This window comes from Desmodus rotundus, chromosome 2 (genome assembly GCF_022682495.2).
Source record: "Desmodus rotundus isolate HL8 chromosome 2, HLdesRot8A.1, whole genome shotgun sequence".
In the NCBI taxonomy this organism is placed as follows: Eukaryota; Metazoa; Chordata; class Mammalia; order Chiroptera; family Phyllostomidae; genus Desmodus; species Desmodus rotundus.
This window is the reverse complement of record NC_071388.1, coordinates 42,748,195-42,774,793: the sequence shown is the minus strand read 5'-3', so window position 1 is coordinate 42,774,793 and position 26,599 is coordinate 42,748,195. Positions and strand designations below refer to the sequence as shown.

Sequence of the window (26,599 nt, the reverse complement as noted above, 5' to 3'; positions counted from 1 at the left end):
AGAGAGTACAAGCTAGTTAAGTAACTTGTAATATAATGTCAAGATAAGTGTAATAAAAATATTACCTATTTAAAGTTTTCCGGCATTGTTTTATAATTAAAAAGACATGTGTAAACTCATATATTCTCTTCTATAGTATCTAGTACGCAAATGCATATGTAATTCTAGCAATGTTTGTCGCTACTTTTAATTTTGTTCCTTTGTAAGTTTGTATTATCACCGGTTCTTTTTTGAGTGAGGCAGTACGCATGGACGAGTAAAATAGATTCTGTGATCAAAACTGTTTGAAAGATACTGCTCTAAATGCTTTGAGTGGATTATAAATGCTTACCCTCACAATTCTTAAACATTACACAATAGCAACAAATAGCCAACATGGGACTCTCCCTCCAGTTTCTCACCTCACTCACCCAAAGATCCTGGCTACTCTGATGGCTTCTATAAATGTAGTGCCTGTCACCTTTCACCCCACCCTCCCTCCTGGATATACCACTGTGACATGCCAGGGCCTATGGCATCCTTATCTCATCATTCACTTCTGGGCTGGCACGGATGTCACTTTCTCAGAGAGACCTTCCTGGGACATCCTGTTAATCCGTGTGTCATTCTCTGTCCTATTACCCTTTTTTATTTTCTTCAGCACAATTGTCAGTATATGAATCATCTTATTTAATTTGTTATTTTAGAAAATCAGTCTCCTCCCATACATCTTATTCATTGCCATTTCCACAGCACTTAGGAAAAAAAGTCTACTTTATAAGTAAGCACTTAGTAAAGATTGGATAAATGAATGCATTAATGAATGAATGCGTCACTCATTTATTCACTCCATGTTGCTATTCTGGGAGCCAGATGACTGGACTGTCCATAGAAGCAGAAGCTCTCACTTAAGCCAGACGGTGTGTTGCACATACAGGAGCTTCGCCTGCCCGCTAAACAATGAGGGCATCAGCTACCCCAGCCCTGTATTTCACCTTCACTTGCTGAAAGTGAAGCAGGGCTGCTGTTCTTCACTGCACTCTCCAACCTCCTCCATCCCCATGCAAAATAGTGCAAGGCTCTGGGAACTACCGTCTTAGGTATAATGTCTGAATCTCCACCTTCTGTTAAGGAGCCCTGAGCTGGTCTGGCTGTGAGAGTTTCGTGTAGTGAGAAGCGGTGGAAGCTGTGTCTGAACTGAAGCTGTGGTGATGGAAGGAAGAGTGAAAACCTGACAGGTGAGTGGGGATCTGAGGTCCAGTTGAGCCTCTTGGGAGTCATTGGTGGTGGAGGAGGGCAGGGGCAAACACGATGGAAGTTGGATATACGGATCTAGGAATCAAGAGTCGAGGAGATGGCAGTGGGGGGCAGTGGAATGAGAAAATAAAGGGGAAGTGGTGGGCAGAGAGAATTTTGTGGTGGGGTTATTTATCTTTTCTTGTTTAACAGCTTTATTGAGATATAATTTATATACCAGAAAATTTATCCATTTAAAGCACAAAATTCAGTGGTTTTTAGTATATTAATACAGAGTTATGTAATCATCACCACAATCTAAATTTAGAACATTGGTTGAAAAGATGTTATTTATTTATTTTTAGAGAGAGGGGAAAGGAGGGACAGAAACATGATGTGTGAGAGAAATAGCGATCAGTTGCCTCTCTCACACCCCCAACTGGGGACCCAGCTCACAACCCAGCCATGTGCTCTGACTGGGAATTGAACTGTCAACCGTTAGGTCCACAAGCCAGCACTCAATCCACTGAGCTGCACCAGGCAGGGCTACTTTTAGAACATTTTTATCACTCCCAATCTCGTAACCATTATTAGTCATTCCTCATTCACCTACCCCTTTCTCCACCAAGGCCTAGGCAACCACTAATCTGCTTTCTATAGCTATAAATTAGCATATTCTGAACATTTCATGTAAGTGTAATCGTATAATATGTGGTCTTTTATGGCTAGATTTTTGTCATATTTTCAACTTTCATTCACATTTTAGCATGTACTAGTGCTTCATTTCTTTTTATAGCAGAATGATATTCATTGTATGGATATATAACATTTTATTTATCCATTCATCAGTTAATAGACACTTGGTTTCTTTCCACATTTCAGCTATCATGAATAATGCTGCTACATTTGAGTACAAATTTTTGTGTGAACATATGTTATTATTTGTCTTGGGTTTATGCTAGGAATGGAATTGCTAGGTGATATGGTAACTCTATGTTCAACACTTTGAGGAGCTGCCAAACTGTTTTCTAAAGTATCTGCACTATTTTCCGTTCTGTGGGGGACAGTGTTCCTTGTTTCTGAGAGAGTCAGCAGTGACTGGAGCAGGGAGGCCTGTACAGGGGTCACGGGTGCATTTGGGACTGCGCAGGCAAAACAGCAAGGTCTGGGATGGTCAGTTGAGGCTGAGAGAGGGGAAACCCAAACACCAGGGCACTCTGGCACATTAGATCTCAGCTCCTGGGTGTTCCAGAGGACAATGGCCGAGGTGATAGAGGAGGCCAAGAAGAGCAGGTAGAGGCAGAAGAGGAAGGTGTCTATCGTGTGGCTGAACTGTACCCCCAGGTCAGTTAGCTGCGCCCTTGTCAATCCTGAGCTCCCATTTAACTCTACCTCTCTGAGTTCCAGCTTCTTCCCCACCAATTCCCTGGGCTCTTTCAGGCCTGTGGAGAAGACAGATACTCACCATGAAGTGGGAAGGAAAACACAATTAGAGAAGTGGGGTGTTGCAGAAGGTGAGAGAGTATGGGCAGTGCTGAATTCCCTTGGCAGGCATGTGAGTGGGGGTGAGACCTGGGCCCACCTTCTCCTTCCAGAGTGCAGTGGGGCAGCATTGCATTGGGCTGGTGCAGTAGAGGAGCAGAGAGTGGAGCCACCGGGGCATGGTGGGGGCCGGGTTGTGGACAGGTGCAACAGGTGGGTGATGAAGATGCCTCCTGCAGGCTGAGCACCATCAGCGACAGGCATAGGGCAAAGTAGACACTTGGGGTGGGGGTAAGGAGCACACCAGAGTGAGGCAAGTCCAGAAGAACTATCAACCTCTCTCCCTCCTTTTCTCTGTCTCACGCTGAGAGCCCTTTCTGAAATGATTTCTTTCTTCTTTTTGCCTTATCTGCTCAGCAGCTCTAGTCAGGTCACCTGCCTACCCTGCCCCCTTTTTTCCCTTCGTTTCATTGTCCAATAGTTGGGGAAGAGGGTACATACTGATGAGAGGGGTGCCACTGGCAGGGAGTAGTTTATTCATCATGAGCGGAAGATGCTGTAGTCCAGCAGAAGGGTTATCTTGAATGGGGCGCGGCTCTCGCTTTCTGCTGGCAGGTAGAAGCTGAGGGCATGGATGGCAACCAGAAAGCTACTGGGCACCAGAAGGTTTATGACATAGAGTCTGAGTCTGCGCCTGATGGCCACCTGGTGGGGAGGAGAGAGCAGAGAGCCAGGTGAAGGTAGGAGTCTTAAGGGAGACCTAAGGATACTCCAGCTCCTTACTTTCTTAGTGTCTCATTGCAACAGGAGCTATTTCTGGGACTTGATGATGAGGAACAGCTTACATATGACTAACAAGACTCCCCATACCACCCTGACGTGTGGTTCAGTTGGTTGGGTGTCATCCCCAAATCAAAATGTTGCAGGTTTTATTCCTGGTCAGGGCACATGCCTGGTTTGCAGATTCAGTCCCTGGTTGCGGGGTGTACAAGAGGCAACTGGTTGGTGTTTCTCACTCACATTGATGTTTCGCTCTCTGTTTCTCCTTCCCTTCCCCTCTCTCTAAAACTAACTAAATAAATAAAATATTAAAGAGATTCCCCGATGCCCCCCAAAGAAAACCAAGGCCGGAGCTGACAGGTTCAGAAAGGGGGCTGCTTTGGGGGACTCAGGAGAGAGGAAGGCTGAGGGGTATGGTGCCCAGGGGCCGTCTGGTCTTGGAGCAAGAAGCAAGAGGCTCTGGGACTCAGAAGGGTCCAAAGATGGAGATCTGGGGACAGACATCCATGCCAGAATTCCTGGGCTTTCATAGAACACGATCTAGTCAAAAAGGCTGGAGCCTACAGACATCTTTGGGGTGGCCTTGTTGATGCTCAGGAGCTCCCACTGCCCTTGTGTGTGGACAATGTCACTCGAGGTGTCCGCTATCTCCCACACTTCCTTTTTCATGCCCAACAACATGTTTTCACTGCAGGGGAGACAAATATTCATTCAACTCACTTTCAGTCCCAACTTGTGAAGGGCTCAGAGAGACGAATTAGAAAACTGATTTAGCTATCTTTTTCAGATTGTCCTAAGACATCACTTCCTTGCTGCTCAATTGCCTGCTTTTCATTCTGGGCTTTCTCAGAAAGCTTGTCCTTTCCTAAGTTCCCCACCTCACCATCTGCATCACCCCAGTTAGCAAATGCTCGACTGTCCCTTTTTTATGTGTTAAAATGACTCTGGCTGCGTGTACTATTTTGCTACCCCACTAGTTGATCTCATTTTACTCCAAACTGAAACCCTCACCACCACTCACCTGTGTAGAGCACAGAGCCAAAGGTGAATGTGCAGTTCTGCTGGTCAAAGGGGAAGTAGAAGATGTCCAGCCTACAAATGCTGGTCACCTGCATTGGTTTGCTATACACAGTGTGACTGTCATTTGTGTAGAGAGGCCTTCCAGGGTCTGATCCACATCCATGCTAGGTGGCAGGAGGGGAGGGAAGTAAATGTTCTGGTTTCATATCAGTTTAAGTTTCTCTCTTAAGGAGAGGCTTCCCAGTGTTGCTCATGATGGCCACTCTGCCATCTTTTGTGCCCACCACTTTCCCAGTCCTGGGGGGAGAGTGATGAGCTGTGATTGTGCTCCTCCCTGAAGTAAGTTTTTAGTGACTGCATGGAATGGGTTTGCCCTTCACTGCCCAGCAGAATGGGTCTGCTCCTTGCAAAAAACGTCTTCCCTCCAGCTTCCCCAGCCCTGATACCCACGATTCTATGATGAAGATGTCTGGAAGCCACAGGTTCCCAGTTGTCACAGTGAATTTATTGATATGACCAATTCTTCTGGGTCCCAGCTAATGAATGGATTACTCCAGGTCTAGAGCACAGAGCACAGAGGGATGGTTATGGCTGAAACCTGGAACTAGTTTATGTCAGCATCTCCTGCCCTTCCCTTCCCTTAAAAATATATATATGTGTTTTTTCTAAATGTGCGTACTATGGGTATATGATTAAAATTCAATCATTCTGGAAAGTTATATATAAAAAGCGATCTTTTTCCTTCTCAATTCATTCAGGCTCTGTTCATATCCCCAGCTCAGTTCTATTATTGATAATTTCTTGTGTATCATTCTAGAAAAAAATTAATACATATTCCAGCATTCATTTTTACTTACACAGACAGGATCATACTGTACACGTCGTTATGCATGCTGTTTTTTGAGCTCACTTTCTTGTGAACTCTGGTTTGTCTTCTTTTCCTCACAATAATGCCTCCCCTTCTCCAGCTAACAAAGTCTTACTGGCTTTCATTCTCCACTCAGGGAAATCTTAAGCTATATACATTTGGGTGCTGAAGCTTCCTTGGGGGCTTCCAACTGTATTGTCCTCCTTCTTCCTATATTTTCCATCTGTCTTTCAAAGTTGTTTGGTGGCCCAGAAAACCACTGGCCCCATTCTAGTTAGATGTGCCTATTCTCTTAGGCACTGTCAAATACAAAGCCAGAAATGTGATTTTTGCAAAGCCAGAAAAAAAAAATGGAGGGAGAGATAAGAAAGATGATGTTACATACCATCTTTAACCACGTAAATGACGTCAGCAGCTGAAGTTGTGCATTCTGACACACACACACACACACACACAAACCATCCAGGATGATTAATGCTATGAGGTCAGGTCCTAGTCTACCTCTTGCCTTTGTTTCCTAAGTGGGCTCACGCGACAGTTCAGCTTTTCATTCACAAGTTCCAAAAGAAAGGTGGGTCTGAAAAATGCAGGCTGTATGAAAATTGTAGGGCAAAAAAGCCAGCATGGGACCCACTGGGAATGTGTTCTTTATAGAATATTCCCACAAGGACAGGACTCAAGGACAAATGTACCCTGCAGAAATGCCACTGCAGCATTCCCCTTCATGACTCTCCACACCATGGGATGAACACCTAACCTGCACAACATCCATTCAGAGGACTCATTGCTCACCACTGGACCAGTGCAAGTTTGGGTTAACAGGGTAAAGACTCCTTATTCCCTATTAGCAGCCAGTGGAGAGAATGTAGTCAAAACTCACCACTTCCAAGATGGCAGACAGAGTGAAGGAGATGTTGACCTGAGTGGGGATGCTGTAATTGATAACTGGACGGAAGTCCTTCTGTTTAAACACAGTCTGGAAGGCAACAGGGTCTACCCCATGCTGGTCAAAACCCGAGCAGTTGATGGTAAAAGTGTTTGCCCTTCCTGTAGAGAGCAGAGACCTTAGGAGAGGGAATAGGGTTTTTGTGTTTCCTAAGTGAGAAGAGTGCCAGGGTCTGAGAGCCTCTCAGCAGAGAAAGAAAATGGGGACAAGGGGTGAGGCATGTGAGCCCCTCCTTCTTGAAGGCCAAGCTCTCACTGCCAGGGCTGGGAGGATGCCCTGGTCTGGTAGGCAAATGGCGGAAGGTGATGTGGTGAGCTGACCTTTCAGGGCTCAGGGCCCAGCCTTTTCTTCCTGTGCTTTTGCTCCCATGTAAAGACTACCCAAATTTGTATGCAAATAGACTCTCTGGGGAGTCTTATTCCTTCCATAGTTGCAACATTTGATGCACTTAAGGTCTGGCTCTTGTTTAACCATACTTTTCTCTCTCTACCTCTATTATGATTCTTCCTCATAGACACTAACCAAAATTTCCCTAAAATTTTTTCGACTTTCCCTTCCCACTTTCATGTTTTCCCACTTTCTGAAAGGAAAAGTTTGGAGAGATGTAAACATGAGTGCAGTGTAAAAGATATGGAGACTTAAGGAAGTTGTATGTGAATTTATTGACTACTTGCTGTGTGCTCGTTCTGCACCCTTTTCAAATGCAATGACTTCTTCTAAGATCAGTGGGAGCCATTTTCATCATCACCATTTTGAGAAGATTTCGGTGATCATTCACCACGTGGGGGAGGTCGGGGGTGAAGCTATACGATAAGATGGAAAAGCCCTTTTGCCCACCTCACCTGCGATCCAACCCTGGGTGGTTCTGTGGTTGTTCCTGTAACTATAGCCCAGCAAGTTCTTTCCCACGCCTCTTCCACTCTCTCCCCGTATCGGTTAACTCATAAAGTACATATCCAAGCTAAGGAGAAAGATACTGAGGGAAGCAGATGTTGTCCTTTCCCCTCCATACACTTCTTCTACAAGGTCTTCCCATGTGAGGTGGGTAAGGAGTTATGTTATTCTTAACAGGACCAAGCTACCCTGTTCACAGTTACTACATCTTTTAAAAACATATTTTATTTATTTATTTTTAGAGAGAGGGAAAGGGAGAGAGACAGAGAGGGAGAGAAACATTGATGTGAGAGAGAAATATTAATTGGTTGCCTCTCGCACACCTCCAGCTAGGGACCTGGCCTGCAACCCAGGCATGTGTCTTGGCTGGGAATCCAACCAGTGACTTTTAGGTTTTTGGAGTGATGCACAACCCATTGAGCCACACCAGCCAGGGCCACAGTTATTATATTTTGGCAGAAGGAGCTGTTGGATGTTATAAAGGGGTGGGATTGTGGTAAAATGGTAGGACAGACAGTTTGGTAGATGCCTATGCAGGCAAATGAGAGAGGGACTGTGTGCTGATCAGTGAAATGGGTTTTTTTTTTTTATCTGTCCCCAAAGGAAACCAAAACACAGACACTACAAAGAAAGGAAATGTTTAACAAAGCTATTTTGGTTGTACTCTAGTCCTGGAGAATAATAGTTTCTGGATTTTGTCCAGAACAGCATTCCCATTTTTCCCTGTTCTTGCCCCATCTCACCTTGAAGCAGAAGGCTGACAGTGAGGCAGAGGAGGAGTCCCCCTCCAGTGGGCCAGCCCCCTTCCATGCTCCTCTTCTGAAGTCTTCTCTGGGGACTCACCAGTAGCCCCCAAACCCTTGAGCTTAAAGCTTGGACCACACCTCGGTTCCTGGTTATGAATACGTTTCATAACAGGTGACCACTCCCAGGTGAGAGGCTGTGGCCAGCAATGTAACAGTGAAGTGTCCTGCTTTGCCCCTGTCTGGGTATGCCTTCCGGGCTCCAGGCAGGGAGGCAGCTAGGCCTAGACTAGGGGAGAAGTGCCTGTTTAGCAATCTTGTCTAGATGAGTGGTTTTAAATCTGAGTTCTAAGTACTTTTCAGGGAAAATGGGTGACTTGGAAGATACAGGCCTCATCAGGTCTTTCTTGAAGTTACTGTGCTTCAGAGAATGTGTATGGAACCCTGGGAAAGGAATAGTTATGTAGCGACACCTGCTAATTTCACAAGGTGGGAACATGTAATTATTACCCTGGCCAGTGTGGCTCAGTTGGTTGGGCATCATCTTGCAAAGGGAAAGGTCACCAGTTCGATTTCTGCTTAGGGCATATGTCTGGGTTGTGGGCCTGGTCCCCAGGTGGGGCATGTGTGAGCAGCAACCAATTGATGTTTCTTTCACAAATAGATGTTTCTCTCTTTCTCTTTCTCCCTCCCTTCCCTTCTCTCTAAAAACGAGTAAGTAAAATCTTTTAAAAAAGACCATGTAATTATTGTGTTGCAGAGCTAGAAATGTGTCCTTTATCCAGCTGTGGACATCAGTGGTTACTGTCAATATTGAGTCAAGAAGCTTGATGGAGGAGTTAAGTTCCTTTTTCATGACACGAACCTGACTGACAGATCTGTCTCCACAGCGAGCACCATAGTGCGGATCTGCATCAGCCCTTGTTTGCACTATTGGGATAGCTTACTCATCAGGTTTCCTCTAGATATCTAGTTTCCCCCCAGCCTCATCCTTCATTTCGACATTATTCTAAAACAGAACTGTCGGGCTTACCCTTCCTTGTCTAAGGCCTACAGCCCCGAGGCCACCAGGGAATGTGTAAGTAGAAAATCATTCGATGAGCTTTTTGAAAATACATGCACTCATACCTTCCCACTCCTCTGGAATGGGGTGTGTGTGTATGTGATGTGTGTGTGTTCAAACTCTCCTCAGCCAGTTCCGATTCACATTTCATTGACAATAGAAGTGTTTGTGAGGCTGTGGAGCCACAGGAACTCCTATGCCCTGTGGGTGGGAGTAGAGCAATTTGTCATGGTCCCTTAAAATAGAAGATGTATTTATTATAGGACCTATCAGTTCTACTCCTAGGTCTCTACTAACACTGGACTGTTAGTCTCATGTGGCTATCAAAGTTTAAATTAATTAAAATAAGAAATTCAATTCCCCACTCCCCATAGCCACGTTTCTCTCCTTTTCACGTCAGCCATATTTCAGATATTTAGTACACGTGTGCTGCTGCAGGGAGCGCCATCTCACAGGTCTGATAACCATGGGTGTATTAGTGCACAATGTGGAATGGAATACTACATGGCAAAGAGCTTAACTTCACTTTGCCCATCAATACAAATACATTTTAAGAGCATAATGTTGAATGGTAAAAACAAGCTGCAAAATATATGAAGTATGATATTATGTGACATGTATGTGCATTCTAAAGTATATATATTCAAATAATATATAGTTTAAAATGCATCCATGTGCAGTAAAACTAAAACAAAACTTAAGATAGTAATAAATGCAAAATTCAGGACACTTACCTACGTGGAGGAAAGTGAATTGGCTATGCTTGAGAAGACACCTGTGGAAGACTTCCAAGACATTAGTTGTGGTAGGTAGGAGATATAGGAGGACTTTAACTTTTCATTTTACATATTATATAATATTTCAGTTTTTCTCCATGGGTACATTTTGTTTTATTATTATTTTTAATTATAATTGATATTCGATATTATTTTATATTAGTTTCAGGTGTATAACATAGTGGTTACATTTATATAATTTACCAGGTGGTCACCCTGATAATTCTAGCACCCACCTGGCACCATACATAGCTATTACAATATTATTGACTATATTCCCTATGCTGCACTTTATATCCTCATGACTATTTTGTAACCACCAATTTGTACTTCTTAATCCCTTTACCTTTTTCACCCAACATAATGGAACATAAATAGTAAGACTTTGTTCTTTTTTAAGTGATATTCCATTACTTTATTATTGACATTGTTTACATATCTCACAATGGAACATAAACAGAACTTTTTTCCTGTAAGTTATAGGAATGCAAGTTCTTTTTCAACTTTGTGGATGGGTAAAATGTTTGTAATGATAATTTTCCTAAGCTATTACAGAGTGGGCCAGAGACACATTTATAGATTCTGGGAATGATGGTACTGTAATTCTTTGACTGGGTAAGTGGACACTCTAGCCAAAATTTTAAAAAAACTGAACACAGAAATACAAGACAAAGGCAAATGGGACTTCTCTTACATCTTTGAAACATTTAGATGGAAATCAAATTTAAATGCAGTCCACTCTGCTTTTGAAGAGGCTTTGGTTCAGCTCCCAAATCTCGATTGCTTGACGCAGTCTCCTATGAGCATACTTGGAAAGTGTCTTCTTAAACAACAAACCTATTTTTAGTGGTGGTGCTGCCCTTAGTAGCTGTATCTGCATGGGACTGATAACCAATCATCATCTTCGGGGGAAGCCCTGACCTTTCCGTGTACACCCTCCCTATATATGTAACAGCATCTCTGTTTTCACATTCAGTAGTCCATATTGCTATCTTATCACCTTTAGCTCTAACATTAACAACAGCTCCACATACATCATCATGTAGTCATCAAAAGATTCTCCAATAAGGCCCAGCAGTGTCTCTCTAGCCAAAAGCTATCAAGGTCACTTTGTCCGTGCTGTTTGCTTAATGTAATTAGCCATCGTTTTCCTCATTTGCTTTCCTCAGTTTCTCACATAGGCTTAATACCATCCGTAAAAAGTGAGTAGTCATAGCCAGGAATTAAATTACTAGACAGCTGGATATGGTTGTACAGAGCCCAACAGTCTTCAACAGCATCAAACTCAGAGATCAGCTGAAGGTTTGCTTGCCAAGTTTTGCTTTTATCATTTTTAAAAAACCAGAGTGCCCATCTGTTCTGTAAAGGATGTTTAATATAGTATTCTGGGTTAGTAACCTCCTGGTTAGATTCTGTTTTCTTCTGTAGGTGAGGGATTAGGACTAGGGACTGTGGCTTCCATTTCCACGGTTGCCATTTTTACATATATTTTTGAATAAGCTTGTTATCTTCTACAAAAACAAGCAAACAGATGCCTCATGCTTTCTTGTAATTTAAGTAATGCTTTTAAAAAATTAATAACATACAAATTTAGACAGGGGACCAAGATAGTGACATAGGAATCTAAACTTCCCTCTTTCCCCAGTCACCTAGAGCTATTCCATCTCAGAGAAATCCCAAAACTAACTGAGTGACTCCCACACATCAGATAAATGAGAAAATACCGACATGGAAATGGGTGGGAAAGATGGAGACGTATTCTCACCATACATTCCACCCCTAACGCAACACCATATAATTGAGTGAACCCTCTCCTGAGGAGTGAAGGGTTTGGACTGTACATCTAGCATCCCAACTTTTCAGGTCCCACTTGATGGTCAAGGTACAAAATATCTAGCTCTGAAAGCCAATGAGATTTGTATCTGTGAGCAGATTTTTCAGCAGAGACTTTGTAGGCTACAAGGGTGTGGGATGATATATTCAAGTGCTGAAAGAAAAAAGCTACCAACCAAGAATATTCTACCTAACAAAGTTGCTCTTCAGAATTGAAAAAGAGATAAAGATATTTCTCGTCAAACAAAAGCTGAAAGAATTCATCACCACCAGATGAAACTTACAAGAAATATTAAAGAGAGTTCTTGAAGCTGAAACAAAAGGATGATAATAACTAAAATGAAAACATATGAAAATATAAAACTCACTGGTAAAGGTAAATATATTGTCAAATTCAGAATGCTGTAATATTATAATAGTGGTGGGTAAATCACTTACAGCTCTAATATAAAGATTAAAAGACAGGTATTAATAATAACCATAATGACAATAATTTATTAATGCATACACAATATAAAAGGATGTATGTAAATTATGACATCAAAAACATAAAACATGGAGGGAGGGAGTATAAAATGTAGAGCTTTTGTATAGGTTTGAAGTAAAGTTGTTATCAGCTTAAAATGGACTGTTATAACCCAAAGATGCATTACATAAGTCTCACGGTAACCACTAAGCAAAGCCTTAGAGTAGATACACAAAAAATAGAGAGAAAGGAATCAAAGCCTAGCACTACAGAAAACTATCAAGTCATAAATGAAGAGGGCGTTTACAAAGACTTCATAAATTTCCGATGCACATGAGTAACAGAGGTTTATGATAGAAAGTGGAAGAAAAGGAAATAAGTTATTGTCAAAAGGGCTACTTCACAATATTTATAGATAACTACATATGTATATATTTGTATATATATAATTTTTTTAAATTATTAGGTCATTAGAAACCAGAGCACATTTTCCTAAGGTGTGAAATGTCCCTAACATTTCTGCTGATATATCTAGGCCAGTTCCAGCTTAAAATATTTTGCTTCATTGTCAGGTCATATTTTAAACTACAAAGCTCACCTGAACCCTAACATATGAACAGGTTGTTCTTTTGCAAAGGACATTGCCAATTATAATGACCTTGGCACCTGAAGTCACATATGATGAGATGGAAAAAAATTACAACATAACATTTAGAGAAATATAAATATGGAGATGGGAAAGAAAAAAATGATGCAAAGGTGATCTTAAGAATTTTGAAATTCTTCAAAGATGTGGTAAACACTCTTCATTTTAAGTTTTTGCAAAAGTCAAGGATGGGTTTCTAGAGGAGAAATAGTTCTAAGTAATGAAAAGAAGAAAACATAAGATAATTTGCAAGCAGAAATGACCTCACCAGAGTATAAGTAACATCTTTAAGAACTCAAAGATAGTTAAGTTCACAGGTAAAAATGGGCTGCTAATTTTCCATATTAGATATACAAAAATAAAATAAACTATACCAGGATGGGATAAAGGGATTACACTTAGAGCTAGTAAAATAGTGATTTGTGATTGGCTGTCATTCATTCATATAATCATTTAACAAGTCTGTATTAAGCACCTATGATGTGTAGGGCAGGGTACCGTATACTGATTTATAAAAATGGACAAAACATTGTACCTAACCTTTAGGAAAGCACATTCTCTTAGGGGAGGCAAAAATGTACATAAATCCCTGAAATGTATTCACCTAAATGAAATATAATTCAGATATTTTTCTATGGTATTTTTCACTTCCCCATTGAATTTCTGTCTCTCCTCAGGGCCTTGCTCCTAGCTAGCTGTGAGGATCCTCCCCAGGATGGTAACTGCTGACGAAGGTGTAAAGTACTATTTTTTGTTGTTGCTGTTGTTCCACCCATTTATGCATTCATTGGTTGTTTTTCTGTATGTTCTCTGGCCAGGGATCGAACCCTCAACCTTGGTGTATCAGGAGATGCTCTAACCAACCAAGCTACCTGCCCAGGGCTAAAGTACTATTAATAGGACTCTCTCTCTCTCTTTTTTTATTAAAGGGGGTTTTATCCAATTGTATATATGCACCACTCCTTCTTTATCCATTCATCTACTGATAGACATGCAAGTTGCTTCCATATTTTAGCTTTTGTATGTAATACTTCAATGAACATATGGATGTATACGTCTTTTCAATTTAGTGTTTTGGGTTTCTTTGAATAAATATCCAAAAGTGAAATTGCTAAGTCCTTTTTTGTCTCTTGTTGTTTTTTTGCCTTTGCTTTAAAGTCTATTTTGTCTGGTATTAAGTAGTGCTAGCACAGCTTTCCCCCTGCCCCACCCCTGTTTTCATTTTTATGAAATATCTTTTCCATTCCTTTACTTTCAGTCTGTGTGTGGCTTTGACCTTAAGCGAGTTGCTTGTAGACGGCATATGTAAAGGTCTTGCTTTGTTATCCATTCAGCCACCATATGTCTTTTGATTGAAGCATTTAATTCATTTGCATTTAAAGTAATCATTGATATATATGTATTTATTAACATTTTAGTATTCGTATTTTTATTTATTTTTTATTCTTCTGGAAAAAGACCCTTTAACATTTGTTGTAATACTGGTTTGATGCTGATAAACTATTTTAGCTTTTTCTTGCCTGGAAAGCTCTGTATCTGTCCTTTAATTCTAAATGATAGCTTTGCTGGGCAAGAGTAAAAACAATGAAAGCTTGTCATCTGCAACAACATGGATGGACCTAGAAGGTATTGTGTTGAGTGAAATAAGTCAGACAGGGAAAGATAAATGCCATATGATTTCACTTATATGTGGAATCTAAAAAATAAAATAAATGAACAAGCAGAACAGAAACAGATTCATAGGATATTTTCACAGTTGCCAGGTGGGAGGGGGTTGGAGGAGATGGGTGAAAAAGGTGAAAGGATTAAAAAGCACAAATTGGTAGTTACAGACAGTCATGGGATGTAAAATACAGTATAGGGAACACAGTCAATAATGTTGCAATAACTATGTATGGTGCCAGGTGGGTACTAAAAATATTGGGGGGATCACTTTGTGAGTTATGGAGATGTCTACTCACTGCATTGTACACCTGAAACTAATACAATATTGTATGTCAACTATAATTAAAAAATAAAAAATATTTTAAAAATTTTAAAATAGGATTTTTTGATAGTAAAAATAATATTTGCCCATTAAGAACAGTTAAGAAAATACAGATAAAGATATAAAAGAAAATAGCAATCACTCATAATCCCATTAATCAGGACAAAATTTGTTCGTGTTTTGGTGTCTAGACATCCATATATTTTCTCTTCATTCCTCTCTAGTGCTCTCTCTCTTTCTGTCTCTCTCTTTTTAAGAGAAAAAATGTATACATACTGTTTTGTAACTTGTGTTCTCCACTTTATATGTCATAGATATGTTTCCATGTTTATTAACATAGATCTATATTCTCACTTTAAATGACTACAGAGCATTCCATCCTGTGGCAGTATGACAATTTATTTAACTTGAACTTTCTTTTTAAAAAGATTTTACTTTTAGAGAAAGGGGGAGGGAAGGGGAACGAGAGGGAGAGAAACATCAATGTGTTTGCCTCTTGCATGACCCCTACCAGGGGCCTAGCCTGCAACCCAGGTATGTGCCTTGACTGGGAACTGAACCTGCAACCCTTTGCTTTATAAGCCCATGATCAATCCACTGAGCTACACCAGCAAGACCTAACTTAAGCTTTTAAATGAGGTCCTTAACTGTCTTCCTGGCCCTCCTCCAAGCATGTATATTCAGAAGGCCCTCTCTGTTTGATTTTGTGAAATCAGAAGAACCTGTCAGAATAAAACAATGACCCAATATTTATTTCAAAGAGAAATTTTAGCAATGAGAGAGGTAACAAAGAATGAAATGGAAATGATGATGAAAGGAACATTTTGCAATTATAACTATTTTATAGTAATCACTTGCAAATGAGACTTGATATTTTTATTCTTTTAAACTCTGAAAGCGTCTGAAAAACTTAAAATCAAATCATATTACACCTGTTTAGGGTGAAGTATCAAAGCTTCTGCAAAAGGACTCTCCACCCCAGTGTTTATGGACCTATCATAAATGTACCAAGGGGCCACTGCTTCCTAGAAAGTTGTGTATTGGGAAGGTCAATCAAGGAGAGACTCCACTGATCTGGACCTCTGTTGATAAAGGACTCTGAAGTTACGTGTGGCTGAGGGACACTAAAAGTGTGCAGGAATGAGGACCATGGCATATGAGAGGGCCATGGCTGTGCTGAACCTACTCAGTAGGGCTATGTTGAAGTTTTGGGAATATAGAAGAGGACATGGTAGTCACTGGGGATAAGTGGCTAAGATTAGGAAAGAGGCCAGGGTCTGGCTGGCTCTAAGGCAAGGAGAAACTCAAGCTGTGGTTTGCAGGAAGAGGTGGATGTGGATGTCCATCTAGGTGTTCCAGAGGACGATGACTGTGATGATAAAGGTGGCCATGAAGAGCAGGTAGAGGCGGAACAGCAGGGTGTCCATCATGTGGCTGAAGTGCACCCATAGGCTGACCAAGTGCTGCTGTTGAGCTTTGTCTTCCTGCTGGCCCCTTGATGACCCAGGGGACCCATTTAGCTCTGCCTCTTGGGGACTTGGCACCTTCCCCACAAACTCCACAGGCTCCTTCAGCCCTACAGAGAAAAACAGAGACCCAGCTATAGGCTGCAAAGATCACCTGTGAAGGAGGGGAACAGGGAAGGAAGCAGGAGCAGAGAAGTGGAGGTGTTGCAAGAGGAAGTGTGGGCAGTGCTGATTTCCTTACCAGGCAGGTGGGCTGGGGGGAGGTCCAGGGTCTTGTTTCCCTTCTGGGGAGCAGTGGGGCAGCATTTCATTGGGCTGGTGCAGTGCAGAAGCAGGGAATGGAGACACGGGGGCATGGGTGGGGGCTCGCTGGTGGCCATGTGAAGGAGGTAGGTGATGAAGATGGTCTCCAGCAGGCTGAGCACCATCAGGGACAGACAGAGAGCAAAGTAGACACCTGAGAGCAAAGCAAACTATAAATAAACCAGGGCAACTCATTTCTACACTTTTCTTCAGCCTCTTTCCCCAAATTAAATCTTTCTGCAGAGCCCCTTTCCCCCTTAAGTGGAGAGGCAGCTGGTTCTCCAGGTTCCCCTCCCTGTCCTCTGCTGCCTTTGCTTCCCTGGAAAGTGGGAGGGGCCATACTGATGAGAGGGGTGCCACTGGCAGGGAGTAAGTCATTCATCATGAGCAGGAAGACGTTGTAGCCCAGCAGAAGGGTTATCTTGAATGGGGCGCGGCTCTCGCTTTCTGCTGGCAGGTAGAAGCTGAGGGCGTCGATGGCAACCAGAAAGCTACTGGGCACCAGAAGGTTTATGACATAGAGTCTGGGTCTGCGCCTGATGACCACCTGGTGGGGAGGAGAGAGTGTGGAGAATGTGGCAATTAACTGATGCAGGAGCTCAACTGTTTGTTTATTTGTCTAATCCTTGCTGGCGTGCTATTCGGCTGTCTATGGGATGATCTCTTTAAGTAACACATGCGCCTCTACAGAAGTGCCCCCAATATGTTTTCTAATTTTGTGTGTGTGTTCAGCCTGCTAGGAATACAACTGTAGATGCTTAGCGGCAAGTAGGGCCCTTGGCACCATCAGATGGTGACTACTCCATTCTGGTAGGAGCCCAGCTGCTCCTCCTCTGTGCAAGGCAGAGGTCCTGGGGATCCTTCTTTAGGGCCACTAGGGTACAGGGTGGAGTGGGGAGCAGCTGCTCACCCTGTAAAGCCTCTTTTATTTTTTCCTTTTTATTGAATTTATTGGGGTGACACAAAATTACACAGGTTTCAGGTTCATAATTCTGTAACACATCATCTGTACACTTATTGTGTGTCTACCACCTCTAAAGCTTCTTTTTGTGTCTCAAAGAGCCTTAGATCAAGAGGAAGATCACAGAGCAACTGGACCAGAAGTCAAAGGGCAACCCCTGGACTTACATAGAATGTGATCTGGTCGTATACACTGCTGCCCACCAACAGATTGCGGGTGGCCTTGTCGATGCCCAGGAACTCCCACTCTCCATGGGTCTGGAGGATGTCACGAGACGTGTCTGTTATCTCCCACACTTCCTTGTCCATGCCCAGAAGCATGTTGTCCACTGCAAGGGAGGCCAGGGCAGCTCAGTGCGAAAATGTCCCTAAGCCTTCTGCCCACAAAAGTCAATTTCTCCCCCACCGAGTTTCTTCAACAAATTTTCCTCTTTGTCCTTTTAAAGCAGGGCATCAAGCTTTTCAGAAGTGGGTTACAGGACCAGCAATTCGTATGCGTGTGGCCTGCAGCCCTGATTTTGTTGTTGTTGTTGGTTGTTGAAAACAAGGGTGAGTCAAAGGTTTTATGGGACTTTTGGGTATGACCCAAAATGTGAGTCATTCCCATTTTCCTTCTCATTTCCCCAGTTGTCTGATGCTGTTTTAGTGGAATCAATCTTGAACAGCTCATCATTTTTATAATTACATGCATGCCCATCATAGTGATTGTTTTGTTCAAATCTGCCACATGATACCTGGTGGCGTTTGGTTACACTGATTTACTGGTTTAAGAGTGTTAGCTGTTAAAGTTAAAAGGGTTGAGCTAAAAATTATAGAGGTGCAGTAGCTCAGGGTCAGACATAGGGCAAGGGCCATCCAAGATCTAAAGCAGTAGTTTGTTTTTTTAAAACTTCATTGAGGAATTAAAGCAGTAGTTCTTAACTCTGCACATTAGCAAAATTTAGGGAGATATATAAAAATAACAGTAACTGAGCCGCCACCTGGAACGATTAAATTAGAATCTCTGGGGTGATGCAGTTATTGGTATTTTAAAAAAAAAACGTTAGCGGACAGCCACAATTGAGAAACTCTGATCCAAAGCTTTCCCTGATAATACCTACACCACTTAAATATCTTCCCCTGGATCTCAAAGAGCTGTCAGAACCTGTCTCACTCACCTGTGTAGAGGAAGGAAGTGAAGGTGAAGGTGCAGTTCTGTTGGTCAAAAGGGAAGTAGAAGATGTCCAGGTTACAGATGCTGGTCACCCGCGCTGGCCTGTCATACTTTATTCGACCTTCATTGTTGACATATGCGGAGAGACCTGGAGGTATCCGATCCACATCCGTGCTGTTTGGGAGACAGAGGGAGAGGTGGAGGCTGTGGGTGCCTTCATCAGCTTTTGTCTCCCTTTCTTCCCAGGTTTTCCCCACCTGTGCTCTCCTTCTGGGTTATTCCTCTATGTCACTCTATTTTGTCTCATCTACCCCTCATAGTGTTTTGTGGGAGCCAATCAATTAAAACTGTGTCCCTGTCTGAATCTTTTAGTGTCCCTGTGCCCTATACTTGACCCTAGGCTATTCTTTGCAGACGGGCTCCATGCTGGCTTTCCCTAGCCCAGATACGCACGCTTCCACAATGAAGATATCTGGGATCCACAGGTTTTCCGCTGATACAGTAAGTTTCTTGATACCAATACACTCTTCTGGGTTCCAAGTGATGAAAGGATTGTCCCATATCTGCAGGCAGGGAAGTGGGAAACAGGCGAGGGATGATGGAGCTTGTCCGGTCGACGTCTCCTGACTTTCCTGTTCTTCTTTAAACTCTGATCCACCAATGACCCTAATGATCCACTCATGACCCTAATGACCACAGCCTACCTCCTTCTCTTTCTCCAGCCATGTGTCATTGACAAAGTATCAATGAATGACCTTGGGTTCAGGCAGATCTTAAATATAGCCTAATGCCACTTAGGCCCAGGAACACACCGATAGATTGGCTTGCAACCATTTGGCCATTTTCTTGGGTCACCATTTCTACCTTCCTAAGCTGCTCAGGGAGAATTGTGTCTTCACAGTTCTAAGTGGAGTTATTTGGTCTCAGAAAGATTTACACATTGGGTAGCAGTTCAGACTGGAAAACCTTTAAGTCACTCCTCAAGTGAAACTTACAAATGGAAGAGGGAAGGGGAGAGTTGAATCTGCCTCACCAAATTAATCCACAGGAATGATGTCAGAAGCTGGAGCTGTTCATCCTGGTAAAGAAATTCCCATGCAAGATTGTTAGTGCCAAAAGCCTTGGTCCATCCCCACCTCATCTTCTTACTGATATTTACTGATTTATTGAGGCAGGCATAGTTGTAAATGTTGGACTGTCTTTTCCTTACTTGTCTCTTGTATCTAGGTACAATTCAGGTTTTAATTGACAGACAGACCACTTCCTTCTGGAGCATCCAGAAAGAAAAGGAGTCAAGGAGAAAGCCTTCCTGAAAAATATATCACTGCAGTCTTCTTCTTTATGTCTCCTCATCGCATAAGAAACCCCTCTATTTATATGAAATCCATTCAGACTACCTACTGTTCACCACTGGACCAGTACAATGCTGGGTCAACAGGGCATAGGATCCTTGTTCCCTGTTAGAAGCCATAGAGGCTTGTGTGGCTCAGTTGGTTGGAGCATTGTCCCACAAACAGAAAGGTTACCGGTTCGATTCCTGGTCAGGGCACATGCCTGGGTTGTGGGTTTGGTCCCCCGTTGGGATGCGTATGAGAAGCAACTGATCGATATTTCTCTCTCACATTGATGTTTCTCTCCCTCTCTTTCACCCTCCCTTCCTCTCTCTCTAAAAATAAATAATTTTTTTTTAAAGAAGCTATGGAAGGTGGGGGCCACGTCTCACCACTTCAAGGATGGCAGACAAGGTGAAGGAGATGTTGACCTGAATGGGGTTGCTGTAGTTGATGACTGGGCGAAAGGTCTTTCTGTCAAATGCTGCTTGGAAGGCAGCAGGATCCACCCCAAGCTGGTCAAAGCCTGAGCAATTGATGGTGAAAGTGTCGCCTCTTCCTGTAGAGAACAGATTCTGTGAGAGAGGGTCTCTTGCAAGGGGACATACTGGGAGGAACAGGTGAATCCTTCCTGTGCCCAAACTCCCCAAGGCCAAAGCCCTTCCTGCCAGGGCCAGAGAGGATGAGCTGGTCTGGTAGGCAAATGGTGGAAGTCGATGTGGTGAACTGAGCCAGGGCTCCATCCTCACTCCCATTGCGTTGTCCACATGCAAAACCTGCCCAAATCTATAGGCAAATCAGCCTTGGTGCAATGGCAGCCACTTCAAGGAGTGTTCTAGTGCACCTATCACAAGCTTCTTGGGCCCATCTAGTATCGCAGCTGAGCACTGCCCTGAAACCAGTAGTTTAGGCTGTTCTCATGTATTTCTCTTCTGCACTTCTTCCTCAGGGACTTCTGCAGGAACTGACTTATCAAAAAGATAAGAGAAGTAAACAACTGCACTAACTAGGTAGATATGGGAAATATGTAGCAGGCATTCTGAATGGATGTCTAACTTGGTGCTATGCATTTTTATTTTGCTCATCTCAGATATCTTGGAGTTTGTTTCCAGCATTGGGCCCACTAGGCGATACCATGGAGCATTTACCATATGCCAACCATGCAGTGTGGCTCGTGTGATGTTGTCTCTTGGTCATGGCTAGGGAGCCGCCTGGGTGATCCCTGAGCAGAATCTTTGCCCCATTCTCGTCTTTACGTGATCTTTTTCTCTGCCTGCTCCTCTTCATCTCCAGTACATTTGAGGTATGTATAAGTCAGGACTGAGAACAAACATTCTCTCCTGGAGGCAAAATACCCACTTCCTTCTGCCTGAGCTGTCTCCCCACCCTCCGTTGCTCTTCTGCTTACTCCCTCAGGGCATGTTTAAAATTAGTGGCTACTCTTTCACGGATATTATATCAAAGGAAAAAGAGATAGGGAGGGTGGGATGACAGGTGGAGGAAGGGACATTGGAAGTCGATGAAAAGGTGGAATTGGAGGGATGGTGAAATGGGGCAGTTTGGTAGATGCCTGTCAGGTAGGGATAGAGGGAGGCTGTGTGTCCTGATCAGTGGAATGCCTTTCTATCTGTCAACAAAAGGAAATCGAGACACAGATATCATGGAAGAAATAGTTAACGTGTTAATTCTTAAAGTCCTCCAGGTGCTCAAGGGAAATTTCTAGTTGTTCTTCAGAACCACACTCTAGCCTTCCCTGTTCTTGCCCCATCTTACCTTGAAGCAGAAGGCTGACAGTGAGGCAGAGGAGGAGTCCCCCTCCAGTGGGCCAGCCCCCTTCCATGCTCCTCTTCTGAAGTCTTCTCTGGGGACTCACCAGTAGCCCCCAAACCCTTGAGCTTAAAGGAGCTCGGACCACACCTTGGTTTCTGGTTTTGAATACGTTTCATGACAGGTGACCACTCCCAGCTGACAGGCTGTGGCCAGCAATGTCACAGCGAAGTGTCCTGCTTTGCCCCTGTCTGGGTATGCCTTCCGGGCTCCAGGCAGGGAGGCAGTTGGGCCAAGACTCAGGGAGAAGCGCCTGTCTGGCTGCTCTGTGCTGAGATCGATAACAAAATAACTTGCCTTAGGGAGGGGTGTGGGCTAGGGAAATAAGAATTATGTTCTTCTAAGGCCAGGGAATCTGCAGATTTGGAAAAGTAACAATAATTTAGGGATTTGTTATGTATTCATTAGATTTAATTGCAAATACCAAATTACAATTTTGACTCATGTCTTCACTTATTATTTTTATTTTTCCAATAGACCCTAACTAGATTTTCTCTTTCCAGTCTCTCTGCTTCCCTCAAATTAATGTCCCGCCTACATTTTTTACTCTCTGAATCAACTACGGGATAATAGAAGTCATAAAATTAGCAGATAGCCAAGCTGTTTTTAATGTTTTTGTGTTGCCAGTAGTGTTACACATAAACTAGTAATCTCAGCTAACGGGAATATTAATGGCCTATATCAATATTAAGTTTTATGTCACTTCTCTATAAAAAACACAATCGAACACCAAATGAGTGAATTGGAGCATTGTTATGTTATATTAGTTACATTTCCAGAAAGTCTCGGAAATTTCTTTTTCTTGCAGAAGGGTAAAGTTTCTTTTAGAATACAAAAGAAACTTTGTGTGGAATGGAAGATCCTGCCAGCCCTAGTAGAAAGCGCTGAGGAAGGCAGGACTGACTTCGGGGCGCAGAGCAGGACCGCACTGGAGAGGGGCCTGCGATGCCTTCCATTTGACATTTGCCGTCTGTGCAGTCCTTCAGCCCCACACTTTCTGTAAATCATTTCTTTCCTTCTCTGGAAACTTGGCCAAAGGATTGGGCCATCCTGTCATGTAGGACCAATGTACTGCTATGTCTGTATCCACACGGACACACGCCCAGGGGCACTGGGCTCCTGGACTGGCTAAAGGTGAAGGACTTTCAAGGGGTGCTTGAGTTCTGCAGGTAGGTGAGGCTACCGGACCTTGGCTCCAGAAAAGGAGGGTTAACATCAAGCGCTGCTGAAAGCAGCTGAAGATGGTTGATGTATATCTTGTTTTTACCAAGGTTGGCTGAAAAACTGTGCTAAATCTAGTGGTTGGACTCAAGAGTAGACTTAGCTGCCAGGAGATGGACATGATAGAGGCAGGAGAAACAGAACAGGAAAGCATGGGCTCGCTTCCTGCCTGGGAGTCAGAGTTGCAACTCTCAGGGGTCTGGAAATCTCAGGCGCTATTGCTGCTGGCGGTGGCAATGACAACTAGCAAACTGAGCGCCCCACTGTATGCCAGGCACTGTGATGTCTTTCTGCCAACATTGTTTTATGTAATCCTCCCACCAATCCTACAACACAGATATCGGACAGGAGTATATGGAGCCAAGGAAATAGAGAGATGACAACTGGACTTTGTATTTCCCGACCTTACTTTAGAACACAGTAAATTTCAGGAAAAATAAATTTTGTCATTAACAACAACAAAAAAACGAGCACCTACAATCAGTTGATAATCCTTCAAAGAAACACTTAAAATGATGAGTTAGAGACCATTTTTCAAATAAAGTAGTAAAAATGATAGTATTTAAGATAACCAGGTTGTAGGTTCCCTAATGCTTGTGGCTTACAACAAGCCGTGCGAGGCTCACATGTAAGTCTCAGCATGGACATCGGGTCTCTTTCTACTGTCAGAGCGCTTTGGATGTACAATGTACTTTCCACGGTGGCCAGCCCTCCATCTCAGGCAAATAATGAAGCACCTGGAATGCTTGTTTAGGAGGCCAGCTTTCAGAGTTCATCCCAGGACAGAGTTCCTTGTTACAAATGTGCTTTGGACATCCCTCCTGTGCATGCCTGCCTCCTCTTTCCCTTCTCTAGTAAGCTTTCTGTGATATTTAGATAGAGCTTCAGTAGCCGGACTATCATTTTCTACGGCCGTTAGGAATAGCTGTACCCTACATTCCCAGGAATATCCTGGGGAGTCCCTAAGATTCCCAGTTCAGCTCCAAGTACCTGTCTCTCATAAGCCAAGCTGTGGGCTTTCATGACGACCCAGCATTAGGAGACGGTTCAGACACTCTTAGCTGATTCTGAGGTCATAGTGGGAACGTCAGGGACTTTTCCCACACTTCCTGCTTTTTCTGTGCTGCTTTGGAGTCTCCATCCTGGGTTCTCAGATCTCTAGGATTCTTAGGCACTCAGTCAGGAAATTTAAAGACAGAGGTTTTGATTTTTGGGCTTTAACTGCCTCCTTGGGCAAGTCTGAGGCCAGTTAAAGACTCTTATGAGCCCAGGATTGCCCAGAGCAGTGGGTCTCAACCTTGGTACTGTTGACATTTTGGGCTGGATAATTCTTTGTTTGGGGGGACTGTCCTAGGCACTGCAGGATGCTTAGCAGCATCTCTGGCCCACCACATGCCAACACCATCCCCGCACCCCATTTGTAACCACTAACAATGTCTGCAGACATTGCCAAATGTCCACTTGGGGGTAAAATTGTCCACCATTGACAACCACTAGCAACTTGGATTCCTAGGGACTTAACGCTTTTTTTTTAATCCCAAATGATTATAGGATAGCCACTGTGTCCTCTCCTCTCATTTCTTGTTCTGACTGGTAGGGCAATTTCTGGCCTATCTCCACAGAACTTCTAGGACATTAAGTGAGCAGCCACTTGAGAATCCTTTCCAAGCTTTTTGGTATTAGTGTCTGGTGTCCCCATGGCTGTGCTCTGTGGAAGCAGGAAAAGGGGGGTTGGGCAATAGATCCTCTGAAGCTTCAGGGTACTGAGGCCAGAGGCACAGATGCAGGTTACCAGTTCGATTCCCCATCAAGGCACATGCCTGAGTTGCATGCCAGGTCCCTGGTTGGGGTGAGTGCCAGAGGCAATCGATCGATGTTTCTCTCACACGTCGATGTTTCTCTCCCTCTTTTTCTCCTTTCCTACCCCTCTCTCTAAAAATAAATACATAAAATCTTTTAAAAAGTCTCTCTAGAAACTATATGGTGCCATCAAAGCCCTCTAACTTCACACCTGGTCACCTTCTCAGTGATCTCACGCCAAGTCTGGCTTCTTCTCCATCACCCTCCACTGTTTAGCCTGTGTGATTTGTTTGAAATGCAGATGTGACCATATCCTCCTTATATCTGAGATCTTTCAATGGTTCCCATTGTCTTTAGCAGTTATGTTAAGATCGATGGGGCTGAAAATTTTTATTTCCGACAAATTTCTGGGGGATGGTGTGGCTACATGTCTTGGGACCGCACTGAGAGAACCACTGGCCGCAGGATGAAATCTAGCTTGTTAGCATGATTAAAAGGCTCTCTCTGACTTAACTCTTACCTATCTTTCCATCGTTTTTGCCTTTGATTTTATATTCTAAAAGAGTTGTATTTATCTTTAAAATGTGTAAGAATTACCTCACGCATCTTACCCTCACCCCTCTGACCCTAACTCAGAATCTTAGCCCTAAATCAGAATTGCAGGCAGTAGTGCTCAAGAATTTACATTTTTAAACTAGATCCACAGCTGATTCTAATGCTCATGGGCCTTGGGCTAACATGGAAAAACCCTGCATACTAAATAGCATCTCAACACTCAATATGTGATTTTCAAAAATATTTTATTTATATATTTTTAGAGAGAGGGGAAGGGAGGAAGAGAGGGAGAGAAACATCAATTGGTTGCCTATTGTACATGCCCTGATTGAGGACTGAACCTGCAATCCAGGCATGTGCCCTGCCTGGGAATAAAACCTGCAACTTTTCGCTTTGTGGGATGATGCCCAACCAAATGAGCCACACTTGTCAGGGCTCAATATGTAATTTTACTCCTCCATGTTCCCTCAACCTAAAATACATCTTCCACCATTGTTCTCTTGTTCTACTAATAAATTCTCTTTTAAAAAAGATTTTATTTATGTATTTTTAGAGAGAGAGAGGAAGGGAGGGAGAAAGAGAGGGAGAGAAACATCAGTGTGTGGTTGCCTCTCATGTGCCCCCTACTGGGGATCTGGTCTGCAACTCAGGCATGTGCCCTGACTGGGAATTGAACCTGTGACCCTTTGGTTTGCAGACTGGCACTCAATCCACTGAGCCACACCAGCCAGGACTCCACTAATAAATTCTTAAAGATTCAGCTTAACTCAAAAAGAAAAAGATTCAGCTCAATTCAAGCTTCTAGTCTTTTGTGAAGCCTCCCTCTCTCCCCCCCTCCCTCTCTTTCTCTCACTGTCACACAGACACACAGACACACAGACACATATGACGAACTCAGTTGTGAACCTTCAGTTGGAAACACCTCTTTACATGGGCCTCTCTCTTCTTGCTCTGTAAGCTCATTGAGACCAGAAAGCATATCTTGTCTTCCACTACCTGCCCCCACCCTCCCTCTGTGTGTGGCACACAGTAGTGTGTGTGTTAATAAATGTTAGTTAAATACCTGGCCTGACAGTTCACTATGGGTGAGGAAAGAGACACAGGCACCTTTGGGCAGATGCAAGAAAGGTGGTTGGGAACCTCATGGGAGTCCTGAGGTCGTATCAGAGAAGTTACTTGCTATTCCCATGGCGTAGCTGAGGTGAGGGCCCCACCTTGGGTGCAGTTAGGTGGAGATTGGGGCTGGCGGAAGCACAGCAGTCCG

General features: G+C 43.3%; 1 protein-coding gene, 1 long non-coding RNA gene and 2 pseudogenes across 4 annotated transcripts in view; 1 reads left to right on the top strand and 3 right to left on the bottom strand.

The window, feature by feature from the left end:
- The window catches only part of LOC123480174 (uncharacterized), a 29,131-nt gene extending 15,447 nt beyond the window's left edge, over positions 1-13,684 (top strand). For both annotated transcript variants that reach the window (XR_011650858.1, XR_011650857.1), the window contains exons 3-4: positions 1,112-1,217; positions 13,410-13,684. This is a non-coding gene — a long non-coding RNA (uncharacterized lncRNA). The remainder of the gene's footprint in view (positions 1-1,111; positions 1,218-13,409) is intronic.
- LOC112309402 (5-hydroxytryptamine receptor 3C-like) lies at positions 2,340-8,015 on the bottom strand (annotated as a pseudogene).
- LOC112305121 (eukaryotic translation initiation factor 4E pseudogene) lies at positions 10,612-11,264 on the bottom strand (annotated as a pseudogene).
- A 1,425-nt stretch (positions 13,685-15,109) lies between the features above and the next one.
- LOC112305114 (5-hydroxytryptamine receptor 3C) lies at positions 15,110-21,906 on the bottom strand. Of its 2 annotated transcripts, none has more exons than XM_024560787.3 (9): positions 21,706-21,906; positions 20,325-20,491; positions 19,635-19,679; positions 19,055-19,164; positions 18,606-18,775; positions 17,617-17,777; positions 16,831-17,035; positions 16,427-16,642; positions 15,110-16,295 (listed from the first exon to the last, which is right to left on the bottom strand). In XM_024560787.3, the coding sequence occupies exons 1-9, from the start codon at positions 21,770-21,772 to the stop codon at positions 16,066-16,068; spliced, it is 1,371 nt and encodes a 456-aa protein (XP_024416555.2). In that variant the 5' UTR covers positions 21,773-21,906; the 3' UTR covers positions 15,110-16,065. The 2 variants fall into 2 exon arrangements, with proteins under 2 accessions (XP_024416555.2, XP_045054554.2); XM_045198619.2 differs by having other exon boundaries at positions 20,364-20,491.
- Positions 21,907-26,599: the final 4,693 nt, after the last annotated feature.